Here is a 13,937-nt window from a genome sequence, read left to right as displayed (position 1 = left end):
ATCTCTTCATCCGTAATTTAGTAATTAAATTACATCCTGTTAAAGACAAGCAAATCCGCATACCTTCGAACTACGATATTACTACACGCTTACGAGTTTCTACGGGTATAAATTTCTTCGTACGATTTTTATCCTCGCTCGTGACAGAGAATATTTTTCTTCCTACTCCAGCAGATCGTTGGTCCTGTTATTTCTTTTTCTACTTCTCCTTTTTCTCTGACACACTTCCTTGGCGCCTGTAATAATTCTCCAGACGAAATTGGTAGCAAATTCTATCGAAGCTAAAGAGCGAAAAAGAAAGATGACACGTTCTTGACGAGTCGTTATATCGTTCGTGACATTCGCTCACGAAGCTACAATTAATGGTAACTACCGCGGAAAATGTAGTCCGATAATTGGCGCGCGTGTCAATGACGACGACGCCTCGTCGTCGAGACGTTCGTCAGTAATTAACACTCGTCCCGTTAAACGCGACTCGTTCGTGTCCGCTAAGAATTCAAAAAGAGAGTCTCACGTTCGCCTAATTAATAACCATCCTTCCACGCTCGATAGATGGAAACGGTGCCTCCTTCTTCTTCGCGAATCATTATTCATTTCTATCCGTCTTTCTGTCTTCGACGACCGCTCTGCTTTTTGGATTAAGTACAATTAAGGAGAATGTTTATCGAATTTGACTGAATCGCCCGATGATTTAGATGACTGTGTACTATGTATGGAATTCGTAGAGAGCTGCAGATACAAGTTGTAAGATTTAGGTGCGTAGCTGTGGAGAAATTCGAGCCTAGAGGCAATTTTTTAATCCTTTTCTCTTTTCAGTGAGAATATGTTTTACTAATTTTCTACAGTTATGGAGTAAGGCGGTATTTGTTAACCATCGGTTTCTGGATAATTCTTATAAATTAAATTTACGGTTTATTTTAGCAAGTATGTCACTCTATTTCTATTTTGTTCCTTTTTTCCCATCGAACCACGATGCAAAACGTTCAAAGATGTTTTGTCATTTCTTGTCTTTTTTCATGGTTGAGAAGTATTTGTCGTTATTCGATAGACATGGGGTAAATGTTGAATGTATTATATAGTATCTCGATAAAAATACCAATTACGAATGCACAGTTCGTAGTCAATAAAAATTCACGATTATATTAAAAAGGAAATGAATGTGACCTCGAAATCTTGGCATCTAACAACGAGGAATAATTCAGCTGCGTATTTATTCTCCGAATCAACCTCCATACAGATACGTGTCATAAATATCTTTAACGTCGTTCTAAACGATACTTAAAAATTCCATTTCTTTTTACGAATATTATCCCTCAACGTCATTTACTCCCATTTTCATACTTCTCACGAGTAATTTGCCTCGTTTGAAAAGAAGATCGTATCTTTGCAACGGAGCAATTATCGGTGCAATGAGAAAGTCTGGACGATTGGAAGTTTGAAAATTGGAAAAATGGAAAATTTGGAATCTACAAATTTACGAACTCCGGTGTTCGACAGTCCGAATCATCGAGGTTGTAAAAGTTTGGAAGTTCAGAAGCTCGAAGCTTCGTGACTTGGAAGATTTGCAAACGCGAGAGTTTGAAAATGTTAATTATTTGTCCAAAAAGATGAAAGAATACTCCGAAATTACGAACGTAGCAAACGACCACCAAAAGGAACGTTGCATATATTACTCGATAAACTACTAATTCCGTGAAAACGTGCCTCTAAATCCTACAATTTCTCAACGACCTAATATACCTACACATAATTCGATACGTATTACCACGGCGGAACGATATTAATAGAAATGGTCAAACCCAGCGTGATAAATGTTCTACGGGAATTTTTCGCTTTTCGCTGATAAACCGGCTACTCTGGAACAGGATCGATTTGAATTTGCTGGATACACCGCTGTCCACGTGATCGCTATCAAGCACGAAACGTATGGAACTTTAAATACGCTTGAACGTAGGCGACCAGCGACAGACAGGTGCAACAAGTAATCACGCTGGTCGACTCCTTGTTTGTAGAAATTTGCATTTGCGTGTCGTCTAGCGCTGAATACACATGGCCTGTTCTCTTTCCAGGAATTCTAATTAGCCACAGGATGTCACTATGGCCTGTATCTATAGTAATCGAGTGATTGTTGAAACCCTTAGTTTCGCGTTAGCCCTCGTATCTCGTATGGAGCGTACGTTTGTGCATAATAATTTAAACTGGTTATATCTAATTCGTTTGATGAACTCGTTGGATACGTTTAAGGCTCATTGATCGCATCAATTTAAAATTCGTTTATCGAATCGTTTTGGAACCCCCGATCCTTGACACGTAGTTACATATATTCTACGTAGTTCAATGGAATTAAAGCAATGCGATGTAAATAAATAAATCAGTAACAAATAGATTGGTAGATGTAAATAAACTCGTATGTAATTGTGTTTTGTGTCTCGACACGTAGGAGTAAATATTAATATCGTCAAAAGGGCTCGCGCGTTTCTAATTAAACGAAAGTGAATCTAGCGAAAAGTCTCATGAAGAGTCTAATGAAAAATCTGATCGCAGGAATTTTGATCGTTTCGTTAGTCGTAGTCTTAACACATCAAAGACGATGTAAGTACATAGCGCAAAATAACTTCTGTGCTAGACTAAATTAAAGTCTAAAAAATTAACTTCTTTTCATTCGATGAAATGTTTAAAAAATACGAATGACGTTGATTATATACAGATTAGTAGTCATGAATTTAAACTAACGTAATAATTAAACAAATATTATTTGTTTGTCATAAAACACCGTGGATTTATCGCTTCCCTTTCTCCACCATTTCACTAAGTGACGTGAAAATCAGAAAATCAAGAAAAATCGACTCTTCGTACATTTACATCTACATTTATTTTATTTTATCCTTCCACTATAAAATCTCGTCTGCTGATAAATAACGAACAACTCGACGGTAATCATCATTCGAAGTAAAGTCGCGAATCGTTTTAATATCGTTTTCGTTGAACGTCGATGAGATCGTTGGAGCAAGAGTTTCCCAAGCGTTCTCGTTGAGATTTATTTTCTGTCAGAAAGGAAATGCTTTGGCGATTACGCGACGAAAAACCCGTTTCGTCCGCACGCACCAAATTATGCCATCGATTTTCCCCATTTCTTTTTCTTCCTCCCTTCTCAATCTTTTTAATGTTACGTGCTCGAAATCTGCCCGTTAACGAGACAAGTGACACGACCACACGACGAAATCGTGCTATTGGCAACAATTAAACGCGAGATCCTGGCCGGCTAATTAATTTCCTCGTAAATCGTGGACGAATCTACTTTACGGCCGATAATGGTACGCACGGAAGCGGTTCGTTAGTTTATCGATAAACAAATTAGACGTGAGAATGCAATTGCACGAGATCGCTACCGTGGAATTTCAACAGCGAACGCCGTTTCTAACATCATTTTCCTGCTAATGGATTCCGTGACTGGGATTCTCCACGTTCGTTCCTTGAAACGTTGACTTTTGTTGGCTCGTTCGTTTCTGTACGAGTTAGATAACGATAAGGCTCTCTACCGATATAGCTCATTGTTTTATAAATTTTATAAGCGGATGGTATTATTTCGCGAGTTGGCATAATTACGGGAGAGATTTACGAAACCCGTTTCTTGAAAACATTTCCACTTTGAATATTTTAACAGTGTATATATTACAATTGCTAATGGGACATTTTCTTCGTCAAAACATCGACTTGCATAAGTACGATAATGTAATATTTTTATAAATAGCTGTGAGGATAAAAGAAGACAGAATTTTGGATGTCGATCCATTTTCACCGCATTATCTGTGACAGGCTGCTTCTGCGAAGATTATATTTCATTAAATCGACTCGAAATCATCTATCGTTGTTGTATACCGCGTGTATTAAGAAATATACTTAACACGTTATAAAAGTTTATTTTTTGAGAATAGCTAAGCATCTTCTCAAGCGCAATAACGAAGTACCGATTCTCATGATCGGCAAAAAATTGCTATTTTTATCAAAATCCAAATTGGACAATCGAAAATAACGTGTAAGATTCATGGAGATGAAAAGAAAATTTTGGAATTGAAAAGCAACGCAGTATTAAAGATTCTATAAGCAACTTCTCAGCTATTTTCTATTCAGCCGATAGATAAGGAGAAAGTGGGAATCAACATCTTCTAACAACAATAATAACGTTGATTATCAATTCGTATTCAAGTACTTACACATATAGTTATCTGAATACTTGCGCACGTTCTTGACGTAACGCAGGAGTCCAGGTTCTCGTGATTGCTTAAATATTCGAAGTCGATTATCGCTTCCAGTCGGCCAGGAACACCGTCTGAATGTTAAAGGATCATTTACTGGCGTGTATCCTTCGCGAGGATTTCAACGATTCGCACATCTTCGCTTTATGGTAATGCTTTGGTTATCGCGTTGCCTCAAATTTTTCATCTTCTTTGGCAACGCAAAACTCCATTAAAATTCGAAACATTTACCTAGAAACCTGAATATCCTATCTTGTTGTCTTTTCTTTAAATATCGAATTTAACTGTGACATTCCTGAAAATTCCTAAATATTTTTAACTTCTTAATAAATATTAATATTATATCCTAGCAGGATACTCGTTATACCTGTAGCATAATACTATAATATTTAATAATTGAGTAATTATTATCATCTTACGATATTTGCCAAAAGCTAAGGTAACGTTCTAAAATTAGGAAATATTAAAATGCAAAATTAAAAAGCAATTTAATAATAATTATCGTCGTTTTACCAAGTATCGTCCATACAAAATTTGCAAAAGCCAAGGTAACGTTCTAAAATTAGGAAATATTAAAATGCAAAATTGAAGAACAATTTAATAATAATTGTCGTTTTACCAAGTATCGTCGATACAAAATTTGCCAAAAGCCAAGGTAACGTTCTAAAATTAGGAAATATTAAAATGCAAAATTAAAGAACAATTTAATAATAATTGTCATCACTTTACCAAGTATCGTCGATACAAAATTTGCCAAAAGCCAAGGTAAGGTTCTAAAATTATGAAATATTAAAATGCAAAATTGAAGAACAATTTAATAATAATTGTCGTTTTACCAAGTATCGTCGATACAAAATTTTCCAAAAGCTAAGGTAACGTTCTAAAATTAGGAAATATTAAAATGCAAAATTAAAGAACAATTTAATAATAATTGTCATCACTTTACCAAGTATCGTCGATACAAAATTTGCCAAAAGCCAAGGTAACGTTCTAAAATTAGGAAATATTAAAATGCAAAATTAAAGAACAATTTAATAATAATTGTCATCGTTTTACCAAGTATCGTCGATACAAAATTTGCCAAAAGCCAAGGTAACGTTCTAAAATTATGAAATATTAAAATGCAAAATTGAAGAATAATTTAATAATAATTGTCGTCGTTTTACCAAGTATCGTCGATACAAAATTTGCCAAAAGCCAAGGTAACGTTCTAAAATTATGAAATATTAAAATGCAAAATTAAAGAACAATTTAATAATAATTGTCGTTTTACCAAGTAATCGTCGATACAAAATTTGCCAAAATATTTGACAATTTAATAATCATTATCGCTTTGTCAAACAGATACTATTAATACGATATGTATGAAAAACAAGCGTGACGTTCTAAAACTAGATGATATTCAAATAAATCAGTTTGCCCTGAACTAAACGTGCGACATAAAATAGAACCACGCCAATAAACAAAAGCAACTTTGATGTTAGATCAAAGCGTAAAATGCAACTCTGCTGCTAATAACGAGCTCCGTGTAAGGTGGCTACGCGTAAACGTTCCTTCCTTTAATCACCATTTTCAAGCAACTATCTTAGCGACCCTTATAATCAAAGGCACTGACAAATCATTGTGTTTCGTTCGTTGTCTGTTCTACGGAAAAAAAAAGCGGCACCTTCTTCGAGAACCCGTCATTAGGCTTATGTACTTACTTGCGTGCCTTGGAACGTGTCTTTATCGTTGCCATAAGCGAGCGTACGATTCAGAAAAATTGTTCGGAGAAGTTATGCGCTTTTTATAAAGACTTATGCAACCTATCGAACGAACATTTGCGTTTGTTACTGTTAGCACGCTTGAGAAACCATCGCGTTTCTATTACACAGAGTGATGCAAAATTTGATCGATCTAAAATTTCAAAGATTTTTAGCATTTTACGAGGAAAAGTGGAAGATTATTCAATCGATATAGATTAAATACAATGCCAGTTACAGGGAACGCGCAAGTTTGTTCGAAAGAGCGACAGTTTTTTGGCGTGGCATCCACCAATTGCCAGACAGGTGGGAAAAATGTATAGCTAGCGATGGGCAATACTTCGAATAAAATATTTTTAATCATTTTCATACAATAAACCTGTATTTTCTATACAAAAATTCCGGTTTCATATTTACATACCTGGTATTACGATTACATGTGTTACAAGGTATTACAAGCAAGATAGAAGTATTTCTATGGTCGTAGAGAGGCAGAATAAAAATTTGCCTTCTGTTCTTTTCTTCTCGTACTATCCATACACGAAATTCGATCGATAATTAATCCATTAAGAAGTACACCAGTGCCTTCAAAATGACTTGGCAAATTTAGAATACATTTAAAAGTGTCATGAAAAAATGTATTTAAAATCCTTTGATTTTGGAATCTGTATCGACTAAATATTTATTTTCTTTTTATATGAATTATAAGTTTTTGAAGTCTCAGATTCTTTCTCTCCTTTATCGCGCCATATATTACAATAATATACGTTTCGACGATATAGTAGGAAGAGAACCGCGTGTACATGAGACAACAGGTCACTACGGCGCCACTTAACTAGCGTAGATAATTACTAATCGTGTTATGTCATCGCCGTTATACATATGTATTAGTTTGTCCGAACGATCTATACATATGTTATACAAAAACCATATTAAAACATAGAACAAAATGTTAATTGATTAAATTTAATTAAAGTTACTGCCTCCTTTGGAAAATAGAATTCGACCGAAGAGGAACAGATCGGAGAAGAAATTGAAGGGAAGAGTACACGTGGTCGCATAATTGCGTGCGATATAGTAAACAAACACGGATGACGCAAGGGAAAAATTCCAATTGTGAAAGAAATCTTCTATAGCGATTGATTTAAAGAGCATACTGTGTGTACACGGTATCGTAGACCAGTGATTTCTCGCAAATAACAAATATTTGAAAAAAGCGAAGGAAAAGTTTCGACGTTTCTTACAACGTCTATTATTCGTACTATAACAAAGACGACGTTAGATTTCTTAAATAGATGATCTTTCTTTTTTCTCTTTTTAGATTAATATAGATACGCTACACGATGCCATAAAGCACAGAAAATAAAAATTCAATCGACGACAAACACGTTAATCACCGTCCAACGTTAAGTTTCGTTACGACACAATTCTCAAGAGGCCAGAACTTACTTCTTTCTTTTTTTCTTCGTCGCAGCCACTTGCCTTAACTCTTGTAACTTTAATTCCTACGATTAATAACAACGAAAGAAACGCGCATAAGAAAGGATAGAGTCATTTGGAAGCGAAGAAAAAGTCACGAGTAATTCCTCTGGTCGTAAGAAGGGAAGAAAAAAGATGGATGAAAAGGAAAGAGCGGGAGAGATACGATTGGATGCAATCGAATGTGATTACAGCACAATTTGACGGTCGCGTGCGTCGTTTTCTTGAATCGCGTCCACGGTGGCGCCAAGCGTGCAATCGTCGAGCGCACGTTCCTCGTTCGTGTTAGCATTCAACGCGTAACCCCGATTATTCTACGCTACACCGCGTTGCACTCTGCCTATTATGCGTACATATATTGCATCGCGTTGCGTGCACGCGGTGTAACGCATTCTCGAGGAACGAGGGTGCGTGCTACCAATCGGGCGCCACCTCCGGTTACGATTATCCGCTGGATGGATCGGTCCGAGAGTCTTCGTTTCGAGGGAATTCCGTTATTACAAACCGGCGGCCCTCGATCAGGCTCCTTTTGACACCGTTATATCTCGTTTCTCGATCGTTCGCCTTTTATTTGCTTATCGAACACGCCGCCCACTCGTCAACATCGAATTTGATTTTATAGCTTCTTACGGCAGTCGGAAACGTATTTTTAATGGACCATATATCTACCTCTGCCGATAAGTAATAACGTTTAATACGTTCGCGGTATCGAGGACGAATTATATTCCTCGAAGATTGTGAGAAGTTCGGTTTCTTGGTTGCCGTTCTTAGAAGTCACAGCGGAGGCAGGCTAAATCGAATGTACCTTTTCTGAGCGTGTACACGCGAACATATACACCTCCGCTGGAAAATTAACACGTCGATGGTTTTAAGAGAGAATTATCTTGAAAATTGTATAAAAATTGCTTTCTTGGCTTCCCTCTTAAGAGTCGAAACGGCGTCAGGCAAAGTTATATAAAAGATCCTTCGTGTATATTTTAAAGTACGTGGCTTAAAATGTAATAAGCGTATTTTTCATGATATTTATGTAAAAGATGGAATCTACAAATGATACTGGATTATACGAACGTCTTTAAGGGAATTTATCGATTGGATCTATAACTTGAGCGACTTAGGTAACTACAGTAGGAGTTCTAACGCACGACGTTTCCTGCCGTTAAAAGGATTTTAACGTACAAAGTAGCCCCGCTTGGAAAACGACATCCTATTCTTGTTAATTGTATCCGGTTTCAAAAGTTTTTTTCCATCCAATTAGAAATAAGTGCCCGTCGAAGCTTAGGATTCTTCGTCGTTCGACAGGAGTTTCTAATAAAAGATGGGAATATCAAATTTGCAAAATCGCCAGGCAAAGTGATCTCGCGCTAACGATTATTTTCCTCCTTCCAGCCTATCTCTAACTTCTCTCCTCTCTTCCTTACTACGTCGATCGTCGTAGAATGTATATCTGCTATCGTAAAACTGTCGAAGTTAATTGAATTAAAAGGTACTCGGAATGATTTATATTGGCGTGTCGTTTCAGCAGTCGCATCGTTTCGCATATCGGACGATTATGTTTATTCAAATAAAAGCGTTATGCAGGAAAGGCACGTAGGAAATGACAACGAGGCAACGACGACGACGATATTTCACCGACGGTAATTAGCAGCGTATTTCTCGACGATACATTCAATCATTTCAACGAGCGTAATTACCGACACGGTCGTACGTTCAAGATCGTAAATCGGGTTTTACATTCCGTGCAATGCAAATGCATGACGTAATGATCCAGGCGCCTCTTCCGATGGATTCGAGGCGCCTTCTTTACTGTACAGAGGCGCCTCCTCCGTGTTAAAGACGCCTCTGTTCCACGCTATTACCAGTGAATCATTCCTGTAGTACAGAGGATTTCGATTCAGGAATTTTCGTGTAGATATTTGCATCGAGTCGTGTCGTTTAAAATTAATTAAAATAAATCGCACGTTCTGTACGTGTCTACACTGTCGCCTGTGTGACAGTTGGCGAGTGATCAGCCTACTCATCGAAAACATGCTTACATTAGTACTCTGTAGAATCGATGTAAAATATACATTTTATTTATAGAAACGTTAAACATCTATCTTTGCATGTGGATCATTGAACATGTTGCCTGTTCGAACAACGATGTGCGTATTTTAATTGCAATTTTTCGTCCTATTATTTTCTCGTTTTAACGCCTATCGTCATACGCTTTATGATATTTTATTTGTTACTTTCGATTCCCATTTATACGATTATCGTTGGAAATATCTATTTTATTTTTCCCTCTTTTTTTTTTATCGTAAATCGTTTAAACTTATCACAGTTCTCATCGATATAAAATACTTCTTACGCGTTGGCTCTTCTTACAAATAGTTCTTAGCAAGAGATAGCGTACAGCGTTACTATTCGTATTCCTAGTTTTGTAGCGATAAGATAACGCATCATATATTTTAGAAATTACAGAACATATGTAAAGATACGAATTAAGAATTACATTATGAATGCTCGCGTTCGAATGAACGTTTGTTCGAAGTTTTATCGTTATTTGAAAGTTATATATCTTCGTATTTGATTGAGACAGTTATCGAGGTTTAATGTCGCTTACAGAAGCTCGAAACAAAAGTTGTCTGGTAAATTTGATTTTCCTCTGAAAGGTAGGAAAACGATCCCTGTGGCCAGTCATGGTTGTAAGAAATGCGATTCGCAGTCACGCGTAAGAGGTCACGAAAGATAACATATACGCGTCAGCGATGTTCCTGGAACATCAAACGATGTTGGTGGATTCAAGGAAAATCACGAAAGAATTAGTCAGCCAACGAAATGTTCGATCGGTTTTCATTTTCATCCTTCCTCTGTCATGCCCGTTTAAAGGGAAGTCGTCAAAATGCCAAACACTTGACTACATTTCAGTGCTTCTGTAAAGTGATTCGCGATGATTAATCATCATAGTCGAGTGACATTACTCGCGGTAGGAACTTCCAGATTTACAGATAATTATGTATTTAATTTTCTCATGACATTATCTAATTATACAGATATATAGAAAAAGCATATTATAATTATAGGAGAATTAAATTAACTTTACACATTGCTATTTTTAATGGAAGTAGTTATCAAAAGATATTTGATATACGGTATAGGAAAGATTCATAGCAAATAATCAGATGTTCCATGCTATAAAGTTATAAATTAAAAAATATATATATTACTGAAAATAAAAGAAATATATATATATACACTTTGTTCTTTAAATTTGTTTGATTTAATTTGGAGAAATAAATGATGTTTGAGCGATATCCTGATAGAAAGTGGAGAAAAAGCTGGTTACACGTCTCATACGATTTTACTAATAACGTGAACGTTTAACATACATAATTGTGCATCGTGTGTGGCTCGTGTGTTTTAGGAGGAGTGCAGAAAAAGGATAGCCGAATGTACAATGAGCGACGGTGCAAGTACACCGGTATGTGGGAGCGACGGTGTTACGTATTCGAGTCAGTGTCGGGTCATCTCGAAGCAGTGTCAAGGCATGTCTATTCTTATCAAACACACTGGCCCTTGTCCAGGTAGGGTGATGCATTCTTCTCGTAATAGTGTTAGTGATTATTACTGTACCTTCGCCATGTAGTCGCATTAGAATAACTTCGTCAAAGGAATAATTATTATCAGAAACTAGAATTCCATCCGATTTCTTTTTATCGTTAACTTTTAACCAACAGCGACCTTAAGATGGTCATAGTTAAAGAAGAAATATCGAAATTCAGTAATAGATATAATATAAGAGTTAACAATCACCAAAAATTCACTAGTAGTCGCTCAATTACTCGTCACGACGAATCAGATCCGCAGGCTAAAAGGATATTACTCTTTAGACTTAAGGGGGTGTCCTGATTTAGAATGTTCTAAAACAGCGTCTTTTTGTGATTTTTTTTAGAAGGGAAAGAAAGAAACGAAGTTGTTGAATTCTGAGGTATGGTTTTATATATATTTAGCGAATACAAAAAAATTTTTGTTGAAGTAAACAAATAAATTGTAACAGATTTCTAAGCCTATTTCATGGGCTGCAGTTTTCAATCGAAAGATTCTCTTCGTAGTAATTCTTGACCGAAACAAAAAACCAAAGAAGGATTAAATTATTATATATTTTTCTTCTCGATGAACTGAAAAGGTTTGTCAAAAAGTTTATTTAAATAATTGTTGCAGCACCTTAAAGTTTATTTTTTCTTTTTATAAAACACATTTTTTTTAAACTCTCAAAGATTTTTAATTTCACACTATTTTCTGTCTCTTTTTAGTTCATCGAGAAGAAAAATATACAATAATTCGATCCTCTTTTGGTTTCTTGTTTCGGTCAAGAATTACGAGGTGGATCTTCCCCGCCGATTGAAAACTGCAGAAATCTGTTATGATTTTTCCCTTTTTACTTTAAAAAATTTTTTTGTATTCGTTAAATACATATAAAACCATACCTCAGAATTCAATAACTTCGTTTCTTCCTTTCTTTTCTAAAAAAAATCACAAAAGGACGTTGTTTTAGAACATTCCAATTCAGGACACACACCCCCTTAAGCATTAGATTCAACTAGAATCAAACATACGATAAACACTTGTTAAACAAGACATAGTACCACGCCAGAATAATTTACTTGTAATTCTCAATGAGAATTGATTGTAAAATTCTTCCAAATAAAACAAAGAAAAAAAGAAGACTTTTAACAAATAAAATCCTATACCCGGCAGAAGAGATTCTAAGGATAATCAAATAACTAATAATCTAAAGAGAAGATTATCTTTCGAATTTCTTGTTTCGTGAGTGTAAAAGCTTGCCTTTAGATAATTCATAAGAAATGTAATTCTTCCTAATGGGCAAATCTTAAATTAAATCGTAATTACGCGTAAAACGTTTCAAGTGCCTACTCCTTTTCTTATCCTTATCTCGATCCTTTCGCTAGGATGGAACTAGCTATCTATCGTTCCTGCGTCAGGACTCGGTGCCATAACTCGCCATACCTGATAGAGAAATATATCGTTGCACTTTCAATCAGTTCCATTAGCTTATTTATACCGTCGTATATATTTATATCGATTTATCGCTTAACAAAATTACTTGCTTATTTATTATTTCGATAGTCACGTTCGAATATATCGATCGATATATCAATGTCGTAACTATAAAAGCAATACATTTCTTAAATACGTAGTATGTATATAGATGTATTAGAATTACAAAATATATGATAGACAGGTGGTACATTTTTCTTTCTTTTATTTGGAAGTATTTTACGATCAATCCTCGTTGAGAATTATAAGTAAAGTAAGTGGTACCATAACGTGAATAATAAATGATTATCGCGTGTTTGATTCTAGCTGAATCTAACGATGGTGTAAAACAGCATAAGATCTAAAGTACGATACAAACGATCGTTCTCTTCCGCGTTATATTAGGTCATCCCATAAGTTCGTGCCGACTTTTGCGTATACATTTCACGTGTCGATTTCTAAACATACGGCGATAAGGGACCGATGCACTTGAAAAATGGGAAGAAGTTGTACAACGTGAGGGGGATTACATTTTTTCACGAAACCGAAACGCATGTAAACGATCTTAACATATATAACCGCTCGAAAAACGGAACGAACTTATGGGATGACCTAATACATCAAATTTTTGCAAATACAAGGACTAGGTACCGAAAGATGAATATAATTAGTATGACAATCGTGCATGCTGAAAGATACGCGTACATTTACGAAAATGACGATATCTAACCAAGAACAATATGATCGAACCTGTCCATCTAGAGACACCAGCGTGCTTCTCCGCAAGACTGACTGCCAGGCCGGGTGCACGACCAGTCTGTCGTTCGGATGGCACTTACGCACCGGTGCAATGTCACGAGGAAACCGGGTACTGTTGGTGCGTGACGCCGCAGGGCAGACCGCTGCCCGACACCTCGGTAAGAAACGAAAGACCAAGATGTGTGAAAAAACCTGGTCCCAGATCTACTGCTTCCACCAGGAGCGGCCAAAGGAGGCGCTCGCCGAACTGGAAGCAGCGAAGACAGTACAGCAGCAAGCATAGGAATACGTGCGATCGAGCGGAAAAGTCCAAGTTCAACGGGAACCTGATCGAAAACTTCAAGATCGAGTACAGGCGGACGAACATCTCTGCCGATGGTGAGGATTCAAGAAGAAACATCGTGACGCGTATTTAAGCTCATCGACGAGAGGGTCGTTTGGAAGATTTTTGAAAATATCTTGGCGATTCCTTTTGTTTCTTATCGGTGTCTTAATTGAAAAGAAATACGAAATTGCAAGCTGCAGAATTCCTAAAAATATATACACGTAGAGTCTATATCTTCTTCCTTCTATCTTCTTTAATGTTTAACTGTTATCTCGATCGAGAAAAAACACTAAGCCATAGCGCACGATAATTGTTAAATATAGCGTATGACCGCGACAG

General features: G+C 36.3%; 1 protein-coding gene across 2 annotated transcripts in view; it reads left to right on the top strand.

Moving 5' to 3' along the window:
- Nucleotides 1-13,937, top strand: part of LOC126915725 (SPARC-related modular calcium-binding protein 2) — a 33,653-nt gene that overhangs the window by 9,982 nt on the left and 9,734 nt on the right. For both annotated transcript variants that reach the window (XM_050720680.1, XM_050720671.1), the window contains exons 2-3: nt 10,881-11,040; nt 13,277-13,651. In XM_050720680.1, the coding sequence (XP_050576637.1) occupies nt 10,881-11,040; nt 13,277-13,651 (535 nt within the window). The remainder of the gene's footprint in view (nt 1-10,880; nt 11,041-13,276; nt 13,652-13,937) is intronic.

The sequence above is a fragment of the Bombus affinis genome, chromosome 1 (genome assembly GCF_024516045.1).
Source record: "Bombus affinis isolate iyBomAffi1 chromosome 1, iyBomAffi1.2, whole genome shotgun sequence".
Classification (NCBI taxonomy): Eukaryota; Metazoa; Arthropoda; class Insecta; order Hymenoptera; family Apidae; genus Bombus; species Bombus affinis.
The sequence above is the reverse complement of the archived record's forward strand: the minus strand, read 5'-3'. Positions and strand labels throughout refer to the sequence as shown.